Source organism: Beta vulgaris, chromosome 5, assembly GCF_026745355.1.
Source record: "Beta vulgaris subsp. vulgaris cultivar EL10 chromosome 5, EL10.2, whole genome shotgun sequence".
In the NCBI taxonomy this organism is placed as follows: domain Eukaryota; kingdom Viridiplantae; phylum Streptophyta; class Magnoliopsida; order Caryophyllales; family Amaranthaceae; genus Beta; species Beta vulgaris.
The window spans coordinates 46586347-46606860 of NC_079206.1; the positions used below are offsets into that span (position 1 = coordinate 46586347).

At 36.1% G+C, this 20514-nt stretch overlaps 2 protein-coding genes across 2 annotated transcripts; one reads left to right on the forward strand and one right to left on the reverse strand.

The window, feature by feature from the left end:
- The first annotated feature begins 213 nt into the window (after positions 1 to 213).
- LOC104908013 (ubiquitin-like modifier-activating enzyme 5) lies at positions 214 to 9073 on the forward strand. Its single transcript, XM_010697056.4, has 14 exons — positions 214 to 486; positions 1378 to 1446; positions 1543 to 1656; positions 2041 to 2169; positions 2722 to 2790; positions 3466 to 3618; positions 3735 to 3771; positions 5720 to 5802; positions 5894 to 5968; positions 6803 to 6877; positions 7454 to 7540; positions 7642 to 7757; positions 8043 to 8089; positions 8471 to 9073. The coding sequence occupies exons 1-14, from the start codon at positions 397 to 399 to the stop codon at positions 8617 to 8619; spliced, it is 1293 nt and encodes a 430-aa protein (XP_010695358.1). The 5' UTR covers positions 214 to 396; the 3' UTR covers positions 8620 to 9073.
- A 928-nt stretch (positions 9074 to 10001) lies between these two features.
- On the reverse strand, positions 10002 to 19221 carry LOC104908014 (uncharacterized). The gene is made up of 9 exons (XM_010697058.4): positions 18918 to 19221; positions 18738 to 18813; positions 12138 to 12177; positions 11973 to 12031; positions 11856 to 11893; positions 11687 to 11750; positions 11492 to 11545; positions 10933 to 11034; positions 10002 to 10313 (listed from the first exon to the last, which is right to left on the reverse strand). Exons 1-9 carry the CDS (start codon positions 19112 to 19114, stop codon positions 10257 to 10259), a joined length of 687 nt encoding a protein of 228 aa, XP_010695360.1. The 5' UTR covers positions 19115 to 19221; the 3' UTR covers positions 10002 to 10256.
- Between the last annotated feature and the right edge of the window lie 1293 nt (positions 19222 to 20514).

Genomic DNA, 20514 nt, shown 5'->3' on the forward strand with positions numbered 1-20514 from the left:
CAAATAGCATTAAGTAGGACATAAAGACACATCTAATAGCAATGTTATTCATAAGCTTTGCAAAAATTATCCAATATGACAAGATAATTTCCATCATTCTTTAAGGAGACCACATACTTTTTCTTTTTTTTCAATTGCCTCAATAACCTCTAATATCAAATAGAGTACCCATTAACCATTTTTCTTTCCTTGGTGAAAAAAAAAAGAAAAAAGAAAAAAGAAAAAGAAAAAGAAAAAGAAGACTAAAAACTCCTCGTTAATCTCTCTTTCTCTTTAACAACATTGCTCAAGCAAAGAAGACAAGTAGAATATATCGGACTTGAGTCAATACTGAATAAACTCAATTAACCCAGAATTCTTCAATCAAATTTCAAAGAGTTGAACATTTACGGAATCATGGAGGCAGAGCTGAAAGAATTGCTTAACGATCTCGAAGATGTCAAACGATCTTTTCATGATTCATCTCTTCATAATTCCATCGATCGGGTACATTTCATCTACTTGAAAAAATCTTTCTTACTTTTTTAACGAGCTATCATTGAATTAATCGATCTACTCAGTGAACAATTGCTTTCTGGAAAATGCATTGTCAATTCCAACTTTTTGCACTTTCTAATTATAATAAGATTTTGCATTTTGGCATAATTGAGGCCTCAATTGCATTAAGATACTTTACTCACATTTTGCTGAATTTAGGTCATCTGAATTTTAATGCTATTTTGATTTTGTTTGCGTGTGCTTAAGTTACTTGAAGACAAGAAATATAGTATAATATGCAAATGTTAATAGAATTGTATGTAACAATCTGTATAGTGCTTGATATTTCTTATGAAATCTTACATGCAATTGGAGCTACATGATCTAATTTGATCTCTGAACTGTCTAAATTGATAATTTGGTGAGAGATTGGATATATTGGAAAATGATCGAGATCTTTGGTATGAGGGATTGGATAGATTGGAATGTGCCTTGCTTATGCTCGTCTATGAAGGAGTGAAGCAAACAAAGTTTGTGTTGAAATTGTATGCTTTATCAATTTTGGTACCAGAATTTGTTAGATGCCAAACTTGCGTCGCACCAATTTTTACCATGCTGTAACCTTATAACTGTGCCTCCTTGGCTCCTCTTTGGAGGTTCTGGGAGAGGGGGCTGGGAAAGATGTTAGAAGTACACTTGGTGTGTGTTTTAATGGTATATTGACTATGCTTTTATGCTTGCGAAAGGTTATAATTTTCATAATTTTTTTTTCTAAGACACTGGATTCAAAAGACATTGACGGATTCATTACGGCATTGTATATATGATGCTAAAAGATATTGTTGTTAACTCCTTTCGTCACCATCCTTTCTTTTGGTTTCTGGTTGTTTGAATCTACAGTTGCGACTACGAGTGGAGCATCTTGCTAGCCTTGCAGAGTCAGCACCAGTCCGACGTTCCAAAGTCAAGGTCACTATCTTCTTATCAGTTTGAGTTGCAGTATTACATTAAGAATGTACCATTGACAGTATATTATTGATTTATTAATGGTTGTGCTTATAACAGGATATGAGTGCAGAAGTTATAGATAGCAATCCTTACAGTCGACTAATGGCACTTCAGCGAATGGGTATTGTGGCTAATTATGAAAGAATACGGGAATTCTCAGTTGCAATCGTTGTATGTGTTTCATTCTGTGTTCCTTGTTATGTTAGTTGTTGATTTTACTTTGAGATAATATTTTCATCTTCGGAGAAGAAGGGTATACTCTTATGCGATTATTTATATTATTAGATATGCACATGTTTTCATATGTAATGACTATTTGCTTTCCGAGCTAGCAAACAAACGGATGGTTTTAGCTTGTTATTAGTATGAGAAAGACTCCCTACCTTTATTAAGGACAAGTCATTTTCACTTTTCCAGTTATGCACAAACGTTTAAATGAAACAAAGTTCACTAATGCGTCTCCATCTTCCCCTAATGAAAAACTACTAATGACTGTATCTAATAAAAATCACAGGTAATGTTGGAAGTTCTAATGGTTTTGCATTGCCAATACAGGGTATAGGTGGAGTTGGAAGTGTTGCGGCTGAGATGCTCACTAGATGTGGCATAGGTCGGCTTTTGCTTTATGATTATGACACAGTAGAATTGGCTAACATGAATAGGCTCTTTTTCCGTCCAGAGCAGGTCTATTTCATATCTGCATTATTTCTCTTAGAGATATTATATTAATAGAGTGGGCACAGTTTTGGCTCCATATACTATTACTGACATTCTCTGCCATAACTTTACTACTGTACTGTATATTACTCCCTCCGTCCCAAAATATAGTTCCCATTTTCCTTTTTTCACGATAATTTATGCAAGTTGGGATAGTAAAGATTTTTTGTTTATTTAAATAAATGTTGTATGGGAAAAGATGATTTTAGGAGAGAGAATGGAGATAATTGGTGAAAGAGCATTAATTGTAACATTTTGGTTGAATAAACAAAGGAAAAAACAAAATTCAAGAAGCAAATAAATGATGGGACACGATTTTTCTAGGCAAATTACGGAAAAATGTGGAACTAAATATGGAAATGGGAACTATATTTTGGGACACCCAAAATGGAAATGGGAACTGTATTTTGGGACGGAGGGAGTATTGTGTGTCTGTTGACTTTTTATCATGTTATTTAGCTATTTTTTGAGGCACACAACTTCTATGATCTATTAACATACATGAGATGATGTTTACAGGTTGGTATGACAAAGACTGATGCTGCTGTCCAGACTCTATCAGATATAAATCCTGATGTTGTACTTGAGGCAAGTGTGTGTTAAATTTGGTCCAAGCTGGTGAAAATTGAAATTTACCTTTTTCCTTCTGCTTTCAATCAGTCATCGTTCAAATCTGAGTGAAATGCCAGCTTTCTGAGAAGTTAAGCTTTTGTTCGTTGAGAGTTTTTAATGGTAGAAAGGCTCAATGTAAAATGATATCCATACGTTTACAATTTTTTTTCCTTCTCGCCACCTAATCCCACTTCTTCTTTTTGATTGGATGAAGAATCCAAAAGATGACTTCTATAGGAGCTGCAACTCTGGAGAGTTATCCCACTGTTTCCTATGCTGTCTCTCATCGATAGATTAGTTTCTAAGAATTGGAATTTGTATTTTTTATGTACATAACAAATATATGTTTTGAGGTTTTCATCTTTTGAGTATTCATTGTCTCCTTCATAGTTCATACAGCTGCTCAACTTATTTCAAGTTTTACAATATACTTCTGGTCCTATAAGAGGATCCCATCATTAGGCATGAACATTCTACCTATAAATATATATAATGATGATGAAAGATGTCATATGTTACGAGTTTTTATAGTAGTGCTGTAGGTGCACCTTAGATTAGCTGATAGTCTAAAATCTAGATATCAATTAAGCTACAATCTTCTTTTTTTATGTTGTTTCATTGCTTTTGCTAATATTTCTTCTATGTTCTCAGAGTTATACAATGAATATAACAACAGTGGAAGGCTTCAATACTTTCATCTCTAGTTTGAAAAAGAAAACATTCCGCCCAGATAAAGAAGGCTGTGGGGTTGATCTTGTTTTGAGTTGTGTCGACAATTATGAAGCAAGGATGGTCGTAAATCAGGTTTCCTTTGTCACTATAAATTCATTTTATCTTTTTTTTTATGTTGGTGCTTAATTTTGGATCCTGCTTGCAGACTGTTCAACTTCATCTGAATTGGAAATACTTTTGTTTTGTAGGCATGCAATGAATTGAATCAGACATGGATGGAGTCTGGTGAGCAACGTGTTCTTATGCTTACTTTATTGTTCTGTGTGATGAAAGTTGTGTTAACTCTTGTTTATTCAGTTCTGTTGATTAGGTACAAGGGTCACACTTAACTGAGTATCATCTCTTGCATGGTCCTTAGTTGCTGCTACTTTTTTGCCTGAGTGATGTGAGAGCATTCTTTTTCTTTGATGGATTAGTCTAAGATTTGAATATTACCCATTTACTTCTTGTTGCTGTGACACAACACCTTGTGACTGAAAAATTGATTTTAAAACTTGGTTATCACTTAGAGAGAGGACTATAGTATCTTACAAATTAAAGTCATGGCTAATCCTCCATCATATATCAAAATGATTTTTGCTGGACAACATCAAAAGGATCTACTTATGAATTAATTTCTTGAAAGCAAAAGAATATACTACCGTAGTTTGTTGGAGCCGAGCATTCGTTGATGATGTGTTTTGTTTTGACCTTTCAACTATATATTATCTATTGTGGAATTTGAAGTTGAATCTTTTTTATTTACTAAAACCTGATGAACATTGGTAAGTTAAATATAGCCTCTATTTTTGCCTTTTTTTTGTGGTATATCTGAACTCTAAGACAGGAATGGTGGTTCTTTTATTTCTTTTGAAGTTTCTATTTCCTCAGCTCAAAATCTGGATTTATACCATGGGAATGACTTATGGCATTGTTTAACTAAAGAATTGAAAAAATTTATAATGTGACTTAAGAATTGCATTCAGCAATCCATAGGAGGAACACTCTTGGCCACAAATATACTGATAAACACTAGCTTTGTGGCCAAAGATATTTATGGGCAATAGGCAATGCACTTCTGGATGGGTCGTTTTACTGCTTCCATTTTTCATTAGAAGTATTAGTACTTCCAAAACTTTTAAAAAGTTTCCCTCACACCCATTTCGGTACTAAGAGTAGGTTGATAGCCTACAGCGGAAGGTATTCGACCCGAAGTATATTAATGACTTAGGGCGACTTAGGCAACAGTAGGTGTGGTAGTACCTTTTACTGTGCTGGTAGTTGTTAGTGGTTAGTGTGTAGTTGTTAGTTGTGCTGCCCAAGTAGTTGTATAAGATATTGATATTCAGTAAAAGTAGCTGTCAAAGTAGCTATATACAAATAACTAGTAGAAAACTCAAACGAAATTTTAAAGTATACTTTACACACCACTAAAAGCTACCCAAAAGCTACAAATTGTAGCTTTTGACAAACACTACTAAAACACTACTTATACCACTAAAAGCTACTTATACCACTATCTGATCAAACGCTACTATTTATCTTAATTAGTGTTTTGACTTAGTCAAAACTCTAAAAGCTAATTCAAATGCTTGTGCCGAACACACCCCTTAGACTAATAGAACATGATATTGGAGCCTTCTAGGGAATATAGGGATTATTCTAGTTAAAAATTTGATGAAATAGATAAGATTATTCTTTTAGTATGATTGTGACCAGACATTAGTGGAAGTTCGGGATAATTACCTATGTTAGATCACACAATAGCCATAATTCTACAATTTTAACTCTTTTTTTTTAATTTTTTTGACAATGTTATCTTTCAAAGGAAAATAAAATAGCTGTCTCTGCTTTATACTTCTGCTGTCTTGTGTCTGAGTTGTTATCCTTTCTTTTTTCCGCACAGAAGTATGTAACTTTGATATAATTTGATTTGCTCAATAATTGGCAAGTAATAAACACCCTACTAAGGGGAGAAATTCTGTAAGAAAGAGGGATGATCATCTTGTGAATTGGCACACATATTGATAATTACTTGTGACATAAAGTATTGCGTTTGAAATTGCTTCCTTATAAAAGTATATTAGTTTCTTATTGTTTTACTGCAAAGCATTTAAAAGTAATACAGTGATCTGAAATGAGACATAACTTCATTAAAAACTTTGGAAGTTTATATCAAAGATTCCCTGTGCAGGTGTCTCTGAGGATGCTGTGTCCGGTCATATACAATTGCTGATTCCAGGAGAAACAGCATGTTTTGCCTGTGTTCCCCCTCTGGTAAGCTCAATGGTTTATTGACTTATGCCATAACAACTGATAGGATTCATGGCAATGATAATTACTGTATATTTCAATGAGTACCTTGCAGGTTGTGGCGTCAGGAGTTGATGAGCGTACACTTAAGCGTGAAGGTGTCTGTGCTGCCTCTCTCCCGACGACAATGGTAGTTATTTATATCCTTTGAAAGTAAAGAAACCTTATACTTCCTCTGCGTTTGATAATTTGCACATTTTGCAACGCTCAAATTTTGTCATCAATAAAACTACCCCCATTCTTAATACATGCAACATTGCAAATATTGCACTATTCACATACTCAAGTTTGACCACATTTTAATGCTAATATATAAAATCAAATGCTGTGATGTTATATGTTTTCACTTTTCAGTTTAGTCTCAATATATACTTTGATTAATATTATAAGTTTTACTAATCAATAAGCAAATATGTTCGCACTTAAAGTAATGATTGGCATGCGTAAAAGTCAAACATGTTGCATGTATTAAGAAACAGAGGGTGGTGTTAGTTAAATTTATGAAAATGATATTTTGAAAATATACGTTGAGATGAATCGAACTTTTTCAAAACTAAAATATGTTTTATACAGTAGTCAAGATTTTCGATCAAGGTTAGTAAACGAAGAGTGCCAAAACTCAAAACACGGCAACTAAATAAAGATGGACAAAGTGTCTTTAATGTTTTTGAAAGATGAAATGAACTTACTATTTGCAATTTCACATACCTTTTTTTAATGATTCTCTTTCTGGCTAATGCTACATCATGCTCTTTGTCCTTCATACTAAAGCACGCTTTAGTTTGGTGGCTGTCTTTCTCATATTGAATACATACGTGAGAATTAATCATTTCTGGAAGCCCTGTTTTTGTTGGTGCAATTTGATGATTCTATGTTGTCACATTGACCTCTTTACTATGGTGATGAGTTTAACAATCTCCTCTACTGATATGCTCTCTATTCATGTTCACTTTTTTTCTTAAAGGGAGTTGTTGCTGGCCTTCTTGTTCAAAGTACACTTAAATACCTCCTGAATTTTGGACAAGTTTCACGGTACTTGGTAAGTCTTTCTGAAATTGCTGCATCATGAGCCATAATGCTCCGTTTCCGCATCTTTTTGCTTCTCTTTGCTTTCAATTGTATTTATAGCTAGACAATTATATTTGAATTTCAAAAGTGTGTTTTTGTTAAACTCTGTAACCCTAGTGCTGATGAATACACGCCTCAAGCTTCTAGAATCTTCTCCTGCTCCTACCTCGTCTTATTGTGTGTATAAATTTACAGCCTTTTTGGTTGGTGATAAGATGGTGGTAATTGTTGTGGGTTTTTTAATGTAATTTTGTACAAAAGTTTTCATGCCAATTTCCATATACTATCAACACTCAATAATCAATACCACCTCTAGTAAACTGAAAAATGTATGATAGAAAAGAACAAAGTTTAAGGATGGAATTTCCATTAAGTTGAATGTTATTATGAAACAAATTATACAAATTAGATGTAGCATCATCACTAATACTGCTTGATTTTACTGTGCTAAATGGGTATTAGAAGTTAGAACTTGGACTTTTTTTTATTAATATATATATCTAGTTCTGGTGTTACTTCAGTTTTCTGCTTTGTTGCTTGATTTTAGGGTTATAATGCTTTGAAAGACTATTTTCCAACCATGGAAATGAAACCAAATCAACAATGTTCAAATACAGCCTGCCTGGAAAGACAGGTAATTGGGAGCTGGAGTGGAACTATTTGCACTATAAAAATATTTAGGACCAACTTATTCACTTTGTGGTTTTTACACTGGGTGTGCTCTCTGGTATTCAGAAAGAATACATGTTAGCAAAACCTGCTAGAGATGCTGCAGCAAAAGCGAAGATGGAGACAGAATCATCATTAGCAGAAGAGATCCCACTTCATGTTGATAACGAGTGGAATATCAGGTACTACTTTGATGGAATTCCATTTAAACCAAATTAAAATCTCTGTGCTGTCTACAGCTAAAAGGTGCTGGTTGCTTTGTTTTTTAGTTTCTGATACGTCAATTTTTTTAAAATATGTTCTTGAATTCATTCGAGATGTGAGCAAAATTAAGGCATATTATGATGTTACATGTTACTAAGCAAATTCTATGTACCCACCGGATGGCATTGTTTAAATAATCATATATTGAAGTTGATTTAGTATTCTTTGAGTTTTATTGACCATTTTGTATTTCGGTCTTTTAGTGTCGACGATGACATTGAGCCAGAAGGATCAGCAAGTCGAAGTGCAGGTAAATTTTGTCAATTTCATGAGACAGCCCTCTATCATTATCTTACATTGAAGGATGTAATTTGGTGTGTCTTATTGGACGCATGTTAAGTATTGACAACAAATATCACATTCCACTCATGGAACCAAATCTTATACTTCTATTTTTTTTTTTTTTTGCAACATTTGCCATTTTAAAAAGTTGCATATTACTTGCAATATTGACATTCTTGGCAATATATCATCCCTTTCGCTGTCCTAGCACATGAGAGGTCCTCTTATCTCTTTCTATCTCTCTCCTCTCCTAAATTCTTGTGCAATTACTTCAATGTCGCAAATGCAATATAAAAGAAAAGAGGAAAGTATATCAGTTGTCATTTTCTAAAATGAAAGTTACTTTCAGATTCCCTTCCGGAGGGTCTTGTCCATGAGCTCCCTGCTGCAGATGAATACAAGCATGCACCTCTATTGGAACAAGATGCACAGGGTGCTGATACAGCTGATGATCTTGAAGAGCTCCGTAGACAACTGGAGGCACTTAATGCAGATTAGGGCTATTTTTGAGATAATCGTTTTTGATGAAGAGAAATGTTAAATGGACACGGATTTGCACATTTTCTGGAAGTAAGTTAAATACCATCGTCCATCTCTCAGAAAAATGTTTCATCCCCATCTTCGCTAAACCTAGACTTATCCCCCCAGTTGGGCGGGGATTGGGTGGGTTCCCTACTTGACCCACCCCAATGCCATCCTTAGTTTCAGGTCCATAATATTTCCATTTGGGTTTGGGTTGTAGGGCTCGGGTCAATATTAGATTGGGTAAATTCGATCAAATTATATTGAAAATTATGGGTCTTAATTTTGTTCGGGTGATTTTTGAGGCAATTTCAGTTCAAGTTATCGTTTTTTTGTTTATTTTTAGTTGTAATATTGCGATGAAATTTTATGATGAAATTTGAATTCCTATTAAAAAAAATATAGTCAATATTTCATTTATTTGAGTTGAGATCGATGCTTACTATCTATCATGTTTGAGTTCATATCGGATTGTGTATAATTGATTTGGGATACTGAATTACGAGTTGTCTTCAATTCTAACTAATTTCATCTCAAATTCGGATCATAGTTATTAAGGTTTATTTCATGTCAAGTAGATTTCATTCAGGTTTTTTAATCACAGGTTATTTTTAGGTCTGATAATCTCCGAGTCGAGTTCAAGTAGTCATAATTCAGGTCAATTTCAAGTGGGACATATTCACTTGGGTCATCTTTGAGTATGGATTGTGTTTGAATCTGGTTACTTTCAGGGCCAGGTTCTATCAGACAGTTTATTTCGGATTTTGATTAACTTATTGTCGTTTTTTCGTAAAAAAAGGGGTCTTGGGTTGGTATTTTGGGTCGGTTGATTAGGCATGGGTCAATAATGCATACCACAAAGTGAAGACTCCTGAATCTCCCATAAGATACTGCCAGACATGTTCTAAAGCGAGAAATGATAAACATCTATCTGATAGATGTTTGCAAACATCTATCAGGGAATAAAAAATAATAAAAGGTTGAAAAAGTGGTGATGTGGGTCCCAGAAAATAATAAAAGGCTGAAAAGGTGGTAATGTGGGTCCCAAGAAATAGAAAAGGAATAAAACACTATTTATATTTCATGAACACTATTTGTTAGTTGCATAAACACTATTTGTAGTTACACGAACACTAGTTGTAGTAGCATGAACACTATTTTTCAGCTCGCAATTTTCGAGATCACTTTTTTGTTTGACTGACAGTTTGCGGTTTCGAGATCACTTTTTTGTTTGACTGATAACTTGTTCCCATGTATATTGACAGATTTATCCCTAATAGATGTTTGCAAACATCTATCAGTTAGATGTTTATCATTTCTCGTTCTGAAGCTGCACTTGAGACTCCGATTTTAAGATATTCTAGTATGAAAAAAACCCCTCCTTATAAGGTAGAGTCTAGTTAGCAATTCATTTTGGTGATTGTAGCTGTGTAGGCACCAGCGAGCTTCCAAGCACAAGTTGTAGCATTAACAATTGATCCAAGTATATAACTTCAGAGGTGCAAACCAACAAGCTGCAAGTGCGAGCTTCAAAGCTCAATTTGTAGCATTAATACAACTTTAGAGGTGCGAACCAACAAGCTACAAGTGCAGCAAGAACTTCAAGCAATTCTTTAGGGCTCTTCAAATTTGATGCTGATCTGATCCATTTGTGGTTGATGTTTCCTAACCTGCATTAGAAACCAGTCAGAAAATGCAGCAGGAGTTTCTGAATTCTGCATGCGTCATGCCAGTGTATAAAAGTATGAAGAGGCATTCCGCATTCATTAGTTGATGAAACCATCATATATCAGTTGTTACTTGTAAATATTATTCGCGGCCAAACAGGCTTCATCTAGCGATTTTGATCATGTTTCTTTAAGAACAATAAAGAAAAGTATAATTCCTGCTCTTGAAGGAAATTTATGCTATCACAACTTGCATGTCAACCAAGGATGTCTTAGCCTAGTGGTTAAGATTGAGGTGCTGTGAATGATAGGTTACAGGTTCGAATCCCCCTCCCCTTCTTTATACTTTGTACCGCCTTCGTGGCTCATATGGATAAAAAAAAAAACAACTTGCATGTCAGGTACCTTCTTAATTTTTGAGGTGTATAGTTGCATGCATTGAATCAGTGCAGAACTTATTTCGGGTTATTGTTGTTATAACCCTCCATATCTTTCATTACATAAAATTCATAATTCGGCATGGAAAGGGAGGAGAAGAAACCCGAAAAGTATGAACACTAAAACCAGATAGCAAGTCACAAAGCAGTTATAAATGTTTGTTCTAGTAGGAAGGGACACTTGCCTTCACATTAGCCATTGATAAGAGCTTGTGAGAAGCGACGTAACATTTGTCAGAATTTGGTAGCCTCTTCTCCACAAAGTAAATAACTTCAGAAACACCTGACTGTAGACAATTAAGCAATTTAGCAAAGAACTGAGCTAAGTAACTGAGACTTTTCTTAAACAAAGCCATAGAAACTATAACAGGGAATGCCTCTACTAGAAACTAATCGAGTTGTTACATAATATCTTTGTCAGTCCAGAAATCACAGAGCTCATTTTTTGAATCAACCAGAGGTCAAAGTCTACGAGAATAATATAAACCAAATCCAAATGCTTCTTCCAACGCGAGATCACTCTACAATCCCTGTCATTTCCCCCTCTTGCCCTATCACATCAATTCACAAACTGAATATTTTTTTTCCCATCTTTGCCAGAATACCATTTTTCCGTTTATGGATGCATTAAAGAGAGATGACAGTTCTTATGCATATACATGCTTGCAGACTAAGGTCATGGCATACACGTAAGCAATAAACACAGTTCATAGAATACCAGAAAAGTAGGATAATCAGAATCACCTGAATAATCAATTTAGCACATTCATTGCAAGGGAACATTGTAACATAGAGTTTCTGCAAATACAAAAGGAAACCATTCAAAATCATTTGGTGAGAATGAAATATACGTACGTTAAAGATGAAACATGGGATGCAATTAGTAATTAGTCTGAGTTTCATTCGAATGTGAGCAGAACAAAAAGGTATTTCAGCTACCTGTCCAGCAGCAGATGCATGGTTTCTGTTGAGAATTGCATTCACTTCAGCGTGACAAACATAACTGAAAGAAAAAAATGTTTCACAAAAAAGACTCAACCACATTTACACACCCCAGAAAATACAAACAGATTAAAATTAGCAGTTTATCAAAGAGAACACCACTCACGGATACTTCGTTTCCAAAGGATCTTCACTTTTCGACTTCTAAAAGGTGCAAAAAAAGATATGTTAAATGTTAGTAAGTCGATAATCTCTTGGAACTAGCTTAAATCAAGAGTACGACCTTTGCCCATGGAAGCTTGTCATCTGAACAACCTCGAGGAAATCCATTATAGCCAATGCCTGACTAGAGAGCATATTATGTATAGTTTATAAATATTAAACTCATACAATAGCAAAATCATCTCTTTGAGTTTATCCAAACATGAAAATTTCCAAGGAATCTTACCAAGTATTACACCGTTTTGGCTAACCAAGCAAGCACCAACCTACATATAGCAACAATTTAAAACTTCTGGCATCAGCAAATTGTGTCAAGGGTTTTATGAATTATGCATAATTCAGCTTGCAAGCATTAACATAAATGGTGCATTTTCTTCACCTTGAAAATTATGTTTTAGTTCATATAAGTTCTAATAGGTTATAAGCTCCAATAAGTTCCGATATGATGTCGTTCAATGAGTTATAATCAATTCAGATAAGTTCCAATTAGTTCTGGTAAATTCAGTTTACACTAATAAGTTCACATAAGTTCAGGAGAAATAAGGTGAAGAGAACGCACTTGAATTGTTAGAATATCAGAATATATGATAATATATTCTGATTTTATGTATATATCTTTGTTTGTAAAGTATATATTTAGTGCCTAATTTTAGCTAATCAGTTACCTTAATCTTAGGCTAATTATCCTCTTGTATATTGTATATATTCTCACTCTTGATAATGAGAAAGACAAGCATTCTAATTCTTACATGGTATCAGAGCCAGCGTGACATAAAGGTCACGGGTTCAAATCTCATCCACCCCCTCATTGCTAAGTGGAAGATTTAGCGTCAGGTATGAGGGAGACCTATGCTGCATCCACACTTCAAGCCCAATGGGCTCTCGCGTGAAGGGAAGTGATAGAGTATTAAACTATTCCTGGGACTCCAACCATCAGCTTAAGCTTTTAGTTGAGTTGGTCCTTTGACAGTTTAGGTTCTATCCTAATTCTCTAACAAACACCTACTTCCTTATCTTTTTCTTGTCTTCTTCCGCTGCACCTCCTCCATGGCCGACACACCCAAATATCAGCCTGCTTTAACCATCACCAATGTAAAGTCCTTGATTCCCATTACCTTAGATGCAGAGCATGACATGTATCACTCTTGGGCGGCATTATTTAAGGTTCTTGTTAGAGTACATGATTTGCACCACCACATCATCCCTCCTACGTATGAAACACAAGTAGCCGCTTACGCCGCATCAAAAGCCGCTGACCCAGCCCTATGCTGCGGTCCTTCAATGGATATATGGAACAATATCCATGGACATTCTTCAAGCTATCTTGCTCAAGGACGATACTGCTCATGGTGCGTGGGATCGTCTTGAATCAATGATTCAGGACAACAAAGTTTCCCGCGCTACTCATCTTGAAGATGAACTTGCTGCTCTTGATTTTGAGAATTTTTCCTCCATTGATCACTATTGTAATCCCACATCAAGTCGTTGGCCGATCGACTTGCCGATGTTGATGCACCTCTCTCAAACTCTCGTCAGGTTCTTAAACTCACGAGTGGGTTGCCTGAGGCCTACGTCGGGACGGTGGGTTTCATACAAAATCAAGAACCCATTCCTTCCTTTCAGAGTTGTCGTTCTCGACTCAAACTCGCTAAACGTACTATTAAAAATCGGTTGGCCAAGGAAGGTGGACTGGGCACTCGCTCTAACACCGCCCTCGTCACTAGCACCGGCGACAACAGTCCAGACAACACCACTGGCTTCGGTTCTTCATCTCGCCACAACTCCAAAAATAATAAAACCAAAAGATCTCACTCCAAGCCTACTGGAAAAGGACGTAATAATTATGGGCAGGGAGTTCACTCAAACTGGGCCCAATACTATTTCCTGACAGCAACACCCTTAGGCTTCCTGGGCTCCGTGGCATCCTCAGTGGCCCACGCCACCACCCTGCCCTTATCCTGCTGCTTCTTGGGCTCCGAAGCATACTGGACCAGGAATTTTAGGTGCTCGTCCGCAAGCGTATAATGTCGTGGCTCCCTCCTATAATTATACTCCCACCGACAGTGAAGCCGCTATGCATACTCTCACTCTTTCTCAACCGGACGGAAATTATTACATGGGCACCGGTGCTACATCTCATATGACTGCGGACTCAGGTATTCTTTCTTCTTATGTCAATTCCAGCATTAAAAATAATAACATTGTTGTTGGTTGTGGTCATTTAATTCCATGGTCACGGTAGTACTACGTTACCCTCCCCATACCCTCCATTTACCTTGAACAATGTGTTACATGCTCCTAAATTGATTAAAAATTTAATATCCGTCCGTAAATTCACCACAGATAATTCAGTCTCCCTTGAATTTGATCCCTTTGGTTTTTCTATGAATGATTTACAGACGGGAACCAGACTCATGAGATGTGACAGTACCGGTGACCTTTATCCCATCTTCTCAAACACTCAAGCTATTTACGGGCTTGCTACTTCCTCATATCTTTAGCATAATCGCTTAGGACATCCTGGTGCTGCTGTTCTTAGATCAATAAGTAGTAACAATTTTATTGATTGTAATAAGGCTTGTAATTCTTATTGTTTTTCGTCTCCCCTCGGGTAACACTCTAAATTACTTTTTTATGATTCTGTGTCGAACACTACTTTTCCTTTTGATATTATTCATAGTGATCTTTGGACATCTCATGTTACTGGCCACTGTTTTTGTGTTCTGTTTCTTGATGATTACAACAAATTTTTGTGGACATTTCCTATTGTAAAGAAATCTCAAGTCAAACACTTGTTTAAATCTTTTCACACTCTTGTCCATACTCAATTTGAACGTAACATTAAAACTTTTCAATGTGACAATGGCACAGAATATATTAATGGCACCCTTCAAGAATTCTTTGATCACCATGGCATGATTTTTCGTCTTTCTTGTCCCCACACTTCTCCTCAAAACGGAAAAGCTGAACGACACATTCAATCCATAAATAACATCATTCGAACCTTACTTGCTCATGATTCTTTGCCCTTATCTTTTTGGCACCATGCTTTAGCAATGGCCACGCATCTATTAAACATTCTTCCAACCAAAGTTCTAGGATTTAAGTCCCCAACTCAAATTCTATATCAATGTGATCCATATTTTCGGATTTACGTGTATTTCGTTGTTTATGTTTTCCTCTTTTTCCCTCCACTTCTATACACAAATTGCAAGAAAGGTCTACTCCTTGTGTCTATCTTGGGCCCGCCCCAAATCATCGGGGTTCTAAATGCTATGACATGTCTAGTGGAACAATCATTATTTGTCGTCATGTTAAATTTGTTAAACTGAATTACCGTTCTCTAAGCTTCACACACCCCACAAAGATGACTATAACTTCTTAGATCATAATCCTTTTTTCCACTACTTACATCACTAAAATAGTGCCCGTCCTGCCAGTGTAGCACAGCCCACTGACCCCATTCATTCTGCTAGGCCGTCGGGCTTAGCTGGGCCCTCTTACACCCTTTCTTCCTCTACCGGTACTGTCCCTCTTGGAGACCAAGCTCACCAGCCTAGTTCGCCTCTCTCTTCTCCCATGCGGACTGGGCCAACTTCTCACCCCACCTCACCATCAGCCCATGACCCCCTCCATCCTTTAACACCTGACGGCCCGGTCCCACACCCCACCAAATGTTCACAAGAGCTAAAAATGACATCTTCAAACCCAACTCCAAATGTTCTTCTAATTTCAACACCATGACTACCCCTAACATATCCCCTCTTCCCAAAGATCCTGTTAGTGCTATTCGTGACCCAAATTGGAAAAATGCGATGTTAGATGAATTTAATGATCTTATTAATAATAAAACATGGGAATTGGTACCTCGGCCAGAGGATGTGAATGTCATTAGGTCTATGTGGATTTTTCGTCATAAACGGAAATCTGATGGTTCTTTTGAGCGGCATAAGGCTCGCCTTGTAGGTGATGGGAAGACTCAACAACAGGATGTCGATTGTGATGAGACTTTCAGTCCGGTTGTCAATCTGGCCACTATTCGCACTGTTCTTAGCACTATTCTTTCTAAATCTTGACCTATTCACCAGTTGGATGTCAAGAATACTTTCTTACATGGCCATCTCAATAAAACAGTGTATATGCATCAGCCCATGGGTTTTCGCAGCTCGAGTCGCCCGGATCCCTATATGGCCTTAAACAGGCTCATCGGGCCTGGTATCAGCGATTTGCAGATTTTGTTGCCACTATTGGTTTTTCTCACAGTTTATCTGATCATTCATTGTTCATTTACAGACAAGGCTCTGATATGGCTTATATATGTTGATGATATAATTCTTACAGCATCCTCTGATCGATTAAGAAAGCATTTTATGGCTCTGTTGGGTACTGAATTTGCTATTAAAGACCTGGGTCCTCTAAGTTTCTTTGTGGGGATTGTTGTGACCTGTAATGCTAATGACATGTTCTTTTCTCAGAAACAGTATGCTACCGAGATAAATTGAGCGAGCTGGCATGACTAACTGCAGCTCTTGTCCCACACCTGTTGACACTAAACCTAAACTTAGTGCCTCTAAGGACTCACTTTATGAGGATCCCACTAAGTATCGTAGTCTTGCTAGTGCTTTACAGTATCTGACATTCACTCGACCTGACATTTCTTATGCACTTCAACAGGTTTGTCTTCACATGCATAATCTACGGAACGAGCATATAAGTGCTCTTAAGCGTATTCTACGCTATCTGCAGGGAACCCTATCATATGGTCTTCACTTATATAAATCCTCTCTTGATAAGCTCATCTCTTATACTGATGCTGATTGGGGAGGATGCCCAGATACTCGACGATCTACTTCCGGTTATTGTGTTTTCCTTGGTGACAACTTACTTTCTTGGTCGTCTAAATGACAACCAACACTGTCACGCTCTAGTGCTGAAGCTGAGTACCGAGGAGTAGCTAATGTCGTCTCTAATTCATGTTGGCTCCGGAATCTATTACTTGAACTACATTGTCCTATTCACAAAGCTACCTTAGCCTATTATGACAATGTGAGTGCCATCTATTTATCCGGCAATCCGGTGCAACATCAGCGCACCAAGCATATTGAAATAGACATAAACTTTGTACGTGAAAAGGTTGCTAAAGGCGAAGTCCGAGTTCTCCATGTTCCCTCTCGATATCAAATTGCCGACATTTTTACCAAAGGTCTTCCACGTATATTATTTGACGATTTTCGGGACAGCCTTAGCGTTTGTGATCCTCCCGCTTCGACTGCGGGGGAGTGTTAGAATATCAGAATATATAATAATATTTTCTGATTTTATGTATATATCTATGTTTGTAAAGTATATATTTAGTGCCTAATTTTAGCTAATCAGTTACCTTAATCTTAGGCTAACTATCCTCTTGTATATTGTATATATTCTCACTCTTGATAATGAGAAAGGCAAGCATTCCAATTCTTACATGGTATCAGAGCCAGCATGACATAAAGGTCACGGGTTCAAATCTCATCCACTCCCTCACTGCTTTAGCGTCATGTATGAGGGAGACCTATGCTACATCCACACTTCAAGTCCAATGGGCTCTCGCGTGAGCAGTGGCGGATCTAGGAATTGAGCCACGTGGGTTCGGAGTAAACATAAATTTCAAATTACATTTTACTATCCACAGTTACACTTTTTAATAAAGAGGAAAAATTTCAACAATTGTATCTAACAAAGCTTTCATTTTTGGTTACATTGTAACAAAAAAATAAAAAAATTGTACTAACAAAAGATTATCAATATCTTATAGAACAAATACAGAGTTATAAAACGAACTACCGTTTGAGTATCAAAGATATGAAAGTAATTATATATCAAAGATATGGAACAATGAAAAAAAAAATACTAGCAACTAGCTAGCACACTTTTCATTACATATCATATAAATATATGAACAGTGAATCAAATAATTAACATAGTATTTCACTTAGTGCATGATTAATTGGAGAACGGGAAGAGAACGAAATATAACCTAGATTCATTATCTTTTGATGTATTAATACTTGGTGGGAGGGTGAGATTTATAGATATAAAGGAGACATAATTAATAACGGGAGGATTAAAAAATGGAAATGGAAGACCAAATAATGAAATATAAGCTCTAGACCTTTAGTAACAAAAAATAAGCAAAAAAGAAAAAAAATATATAAAGGAGATATAATTAATAACGAGAGGATTAAAAAATGGAAATGGAAGACCAAATAATGAAATATAAGCTCTAGACCTTTAGTAACAAAAACTAAGCAAAAAAGAAAAAAAAAAAAAGAAAAAAACAACTCCTTCAGGGAGTAGAACCCGCGACCTGCTCTGAAGAAACATTCTATCATGCACACTTTACCACTGAGGCAAATCACTATGAACTCAATTATTATGCGTATTTACTATATATACGTTTCTTAGTCCCTTTAGTTTTCAGTTTTCCTCCGGATCCACGTGGGTTCAGTTGAACCCACTGAACCCACGCTGGATCCGCCACTGCGCGTGAGGGGAAGTGATAGAGTATTAAACTATTCTTGGGACTCTAACCATCAGCTTAAGCTTTTAGTTGAGTTGGTCCTTTGACATGAACACTAGAAATTTAGTTAACTAATTCAGCAATTCAAATTGTTACTAAAAATAGTACAGGCAACAATTTAACAAGTTCATCCTCATCATTAAAAAGATATAACCTATGACCAACAATTGACGAAAAATCTGAACTACAGACAGATGAACTACACAACAATTTTCAAAAGTCAATTCGCTCAATAATAAAAAGAGAAAAAGAGGAGAGAGATTAGACCTGGCGATTAGGATCTTTGGAGCGTTGAGCAGAGAGAAAAGCTATCGCCATGAAATAGTCATCCCAAGATAAGTACCTAATACCTCAAAACACGATTAAATTGACAAAAATCATGAACAATTTCATCAGAAACAATCGATAGGAAACAGAAATAGAATTGAAATCAGAGTTAATTCAGACCCTTGGCGTTTGGAAGGATCGAAAGGAGAACGAGTAGCGGAAATTGTGCGTTGAAGAACTCCATTTGATTTAGGAAATTTGGACGAAGACTGAAATTTCTGCTCAGGTTTATTGAAGAAGAAGCGAAAAACAATGGCGGATGCGACAACACCGAAAATGGTAGCGGAAGAAATCAAAGTTGCATCTCTTGAATTCATGGCTTCAGTAACTCAGAGAGAGAAGTTGGCGGCAATGGTAATGGGAGTGGGAAAAAGGGGCGGGAAATGTTTCTCTTTGGGTTTTAGAGTTTTGGGCTAATTTGTGAGACAGGCCTCCTTAACATCAATTAGGAGCGTTTTCATATTTATACTATTTCCTCAATTGACGGACTTCTAGGTAATTTTTGGTCAAGAAAAAGGTAGAGAGTGAAAAGAAAGGGGACCCACGTGAGAGGAGAGAGATAGAGAGACCTTATCGGCAAAAAAAAGTGTAGCAAGTAATGTGGAACTTAATTCCCACAGTGGAAAATATAGCGAGTATTATGAAACGGAGAAGGTATATTCATTCTTTTGTACCACCTTTGTTTTTTAGTTGACGCGTTTTCCATAGTCGGACTGGTCGCACATGCCAACTATTTCAAACCTTTATATCTCTAATTATCAATAAGCAAAAATTAAAAAAAGTTGATATTATGAAAATAATACATTAAGATGAATCTAACATAATCTCGTATGACTATATTTTTCCTTAAGTAGAAACCACAAAAAATAGTCAAAGTTACACATGTGAATAGTGTCAAAACTTAAAATAAGTCATAAAAAAATAATGGAGGAAAGTAATTGTAACCTTTTGATATTTACACTATTTAGTTATTTACAATGTTCCTATTTGATGTTCATACTTCAACATAGAGAGAAAATTTGGCCATGAGTTTTGGTTGATGTATATGTAAAAAAAGATAGTCATGAGAGAGCTTGTTCGATTCGTCCCGACGTATAGTTTAAAAATATCCAAACTATTATAACTTTTTTATGAAGTGTATCTCAAGATATCATTGCTCGAATATATGCATTGCAAATTGTGCAAAAAAATAAATAAGATTTTTAATAAGAATTATGTTGTTAGATTAGATTAACATATATTTTTAAATTATTAATTTATTTGTAAATTTTAAAAAGAAACATTAAAAATATTAATTCTGAAAGTTAAATGTTGGAAAGCGTGAAGTTAAAATAATTGCAATTTCAAAAGAAGGAATGGAAAATTAAAAGGGTTTTGCGCGCTTCTCTCTCTAGGATTCTCTTTGCGTATTTTGTACGTTGAGTGCCATGGCAAGAAAATCTAGAGCTAAGCAGAAGGCAACTCAGGCAAGCTCATCAAATGTGAAGGGGAAAGGTCCATTTGAATCACAAGCAAAGAAAGTGAGGTTAGTCGATGAAGTCATTAGAATAGAAGAAATGGTGATTGAGGATGAACAAAATGAACTGCCAGGAGTGATCCCAATCTCCTAAATCATCATTAATGACTCTTAAACAACAATCTCTCCTGCACGATAACTTCTCGGACTGGTTAGAGTCAATCCAAAAATTTAGGGAGCGGATTGGGCAGGACAAGTTAC

Bases quoted from the DNA above. Each gene is read 5' to 3' on its own strand.
- LOC104908013 (XM_010697056.4), top strand. From the start codon at position 397: ATGGAGGCAGAGCTGAAAGAATTGCTTAACGATCTCGAAGATGTCAAA. The intron at 3,772-5,719 runs GTGAGCAACGTG...TTCCCTGTGCAG, and splicing joins TCAGACATGGATGGAGTCTG to GTGTCTCTGAGGATGCTGTG. The intron at 5,803-5,893 runs GTAAGCTCAATG...AGTACCTTGCAG, and splicing joins TTGCCTGTGTTCCCCCTCTG to GTTGTGGCGTCAGGAGTTGA.
- LOC104908014 (XM_010697058.4), bottom strand. From the start codon at position 19,114: ATGAATTCAAGAGATGCAACTTTGATTTCTTCCGCTACCATTTTCGGT. The intron at 11,546-11,686 runs GTAGCTGAAATA...TTGTATTTGCAG, and splicing joins ATGCATCTGCTGCTGGACAG to AAACTCTATGTTACAATGTT. The intron at 11,035-11,491 runs GTGATTCTGATT...AATTGTCTACAG, and splicing joins GTGCTAAATTGATTATTCAG to TCAGGTGTTTCTGAAGTTAT.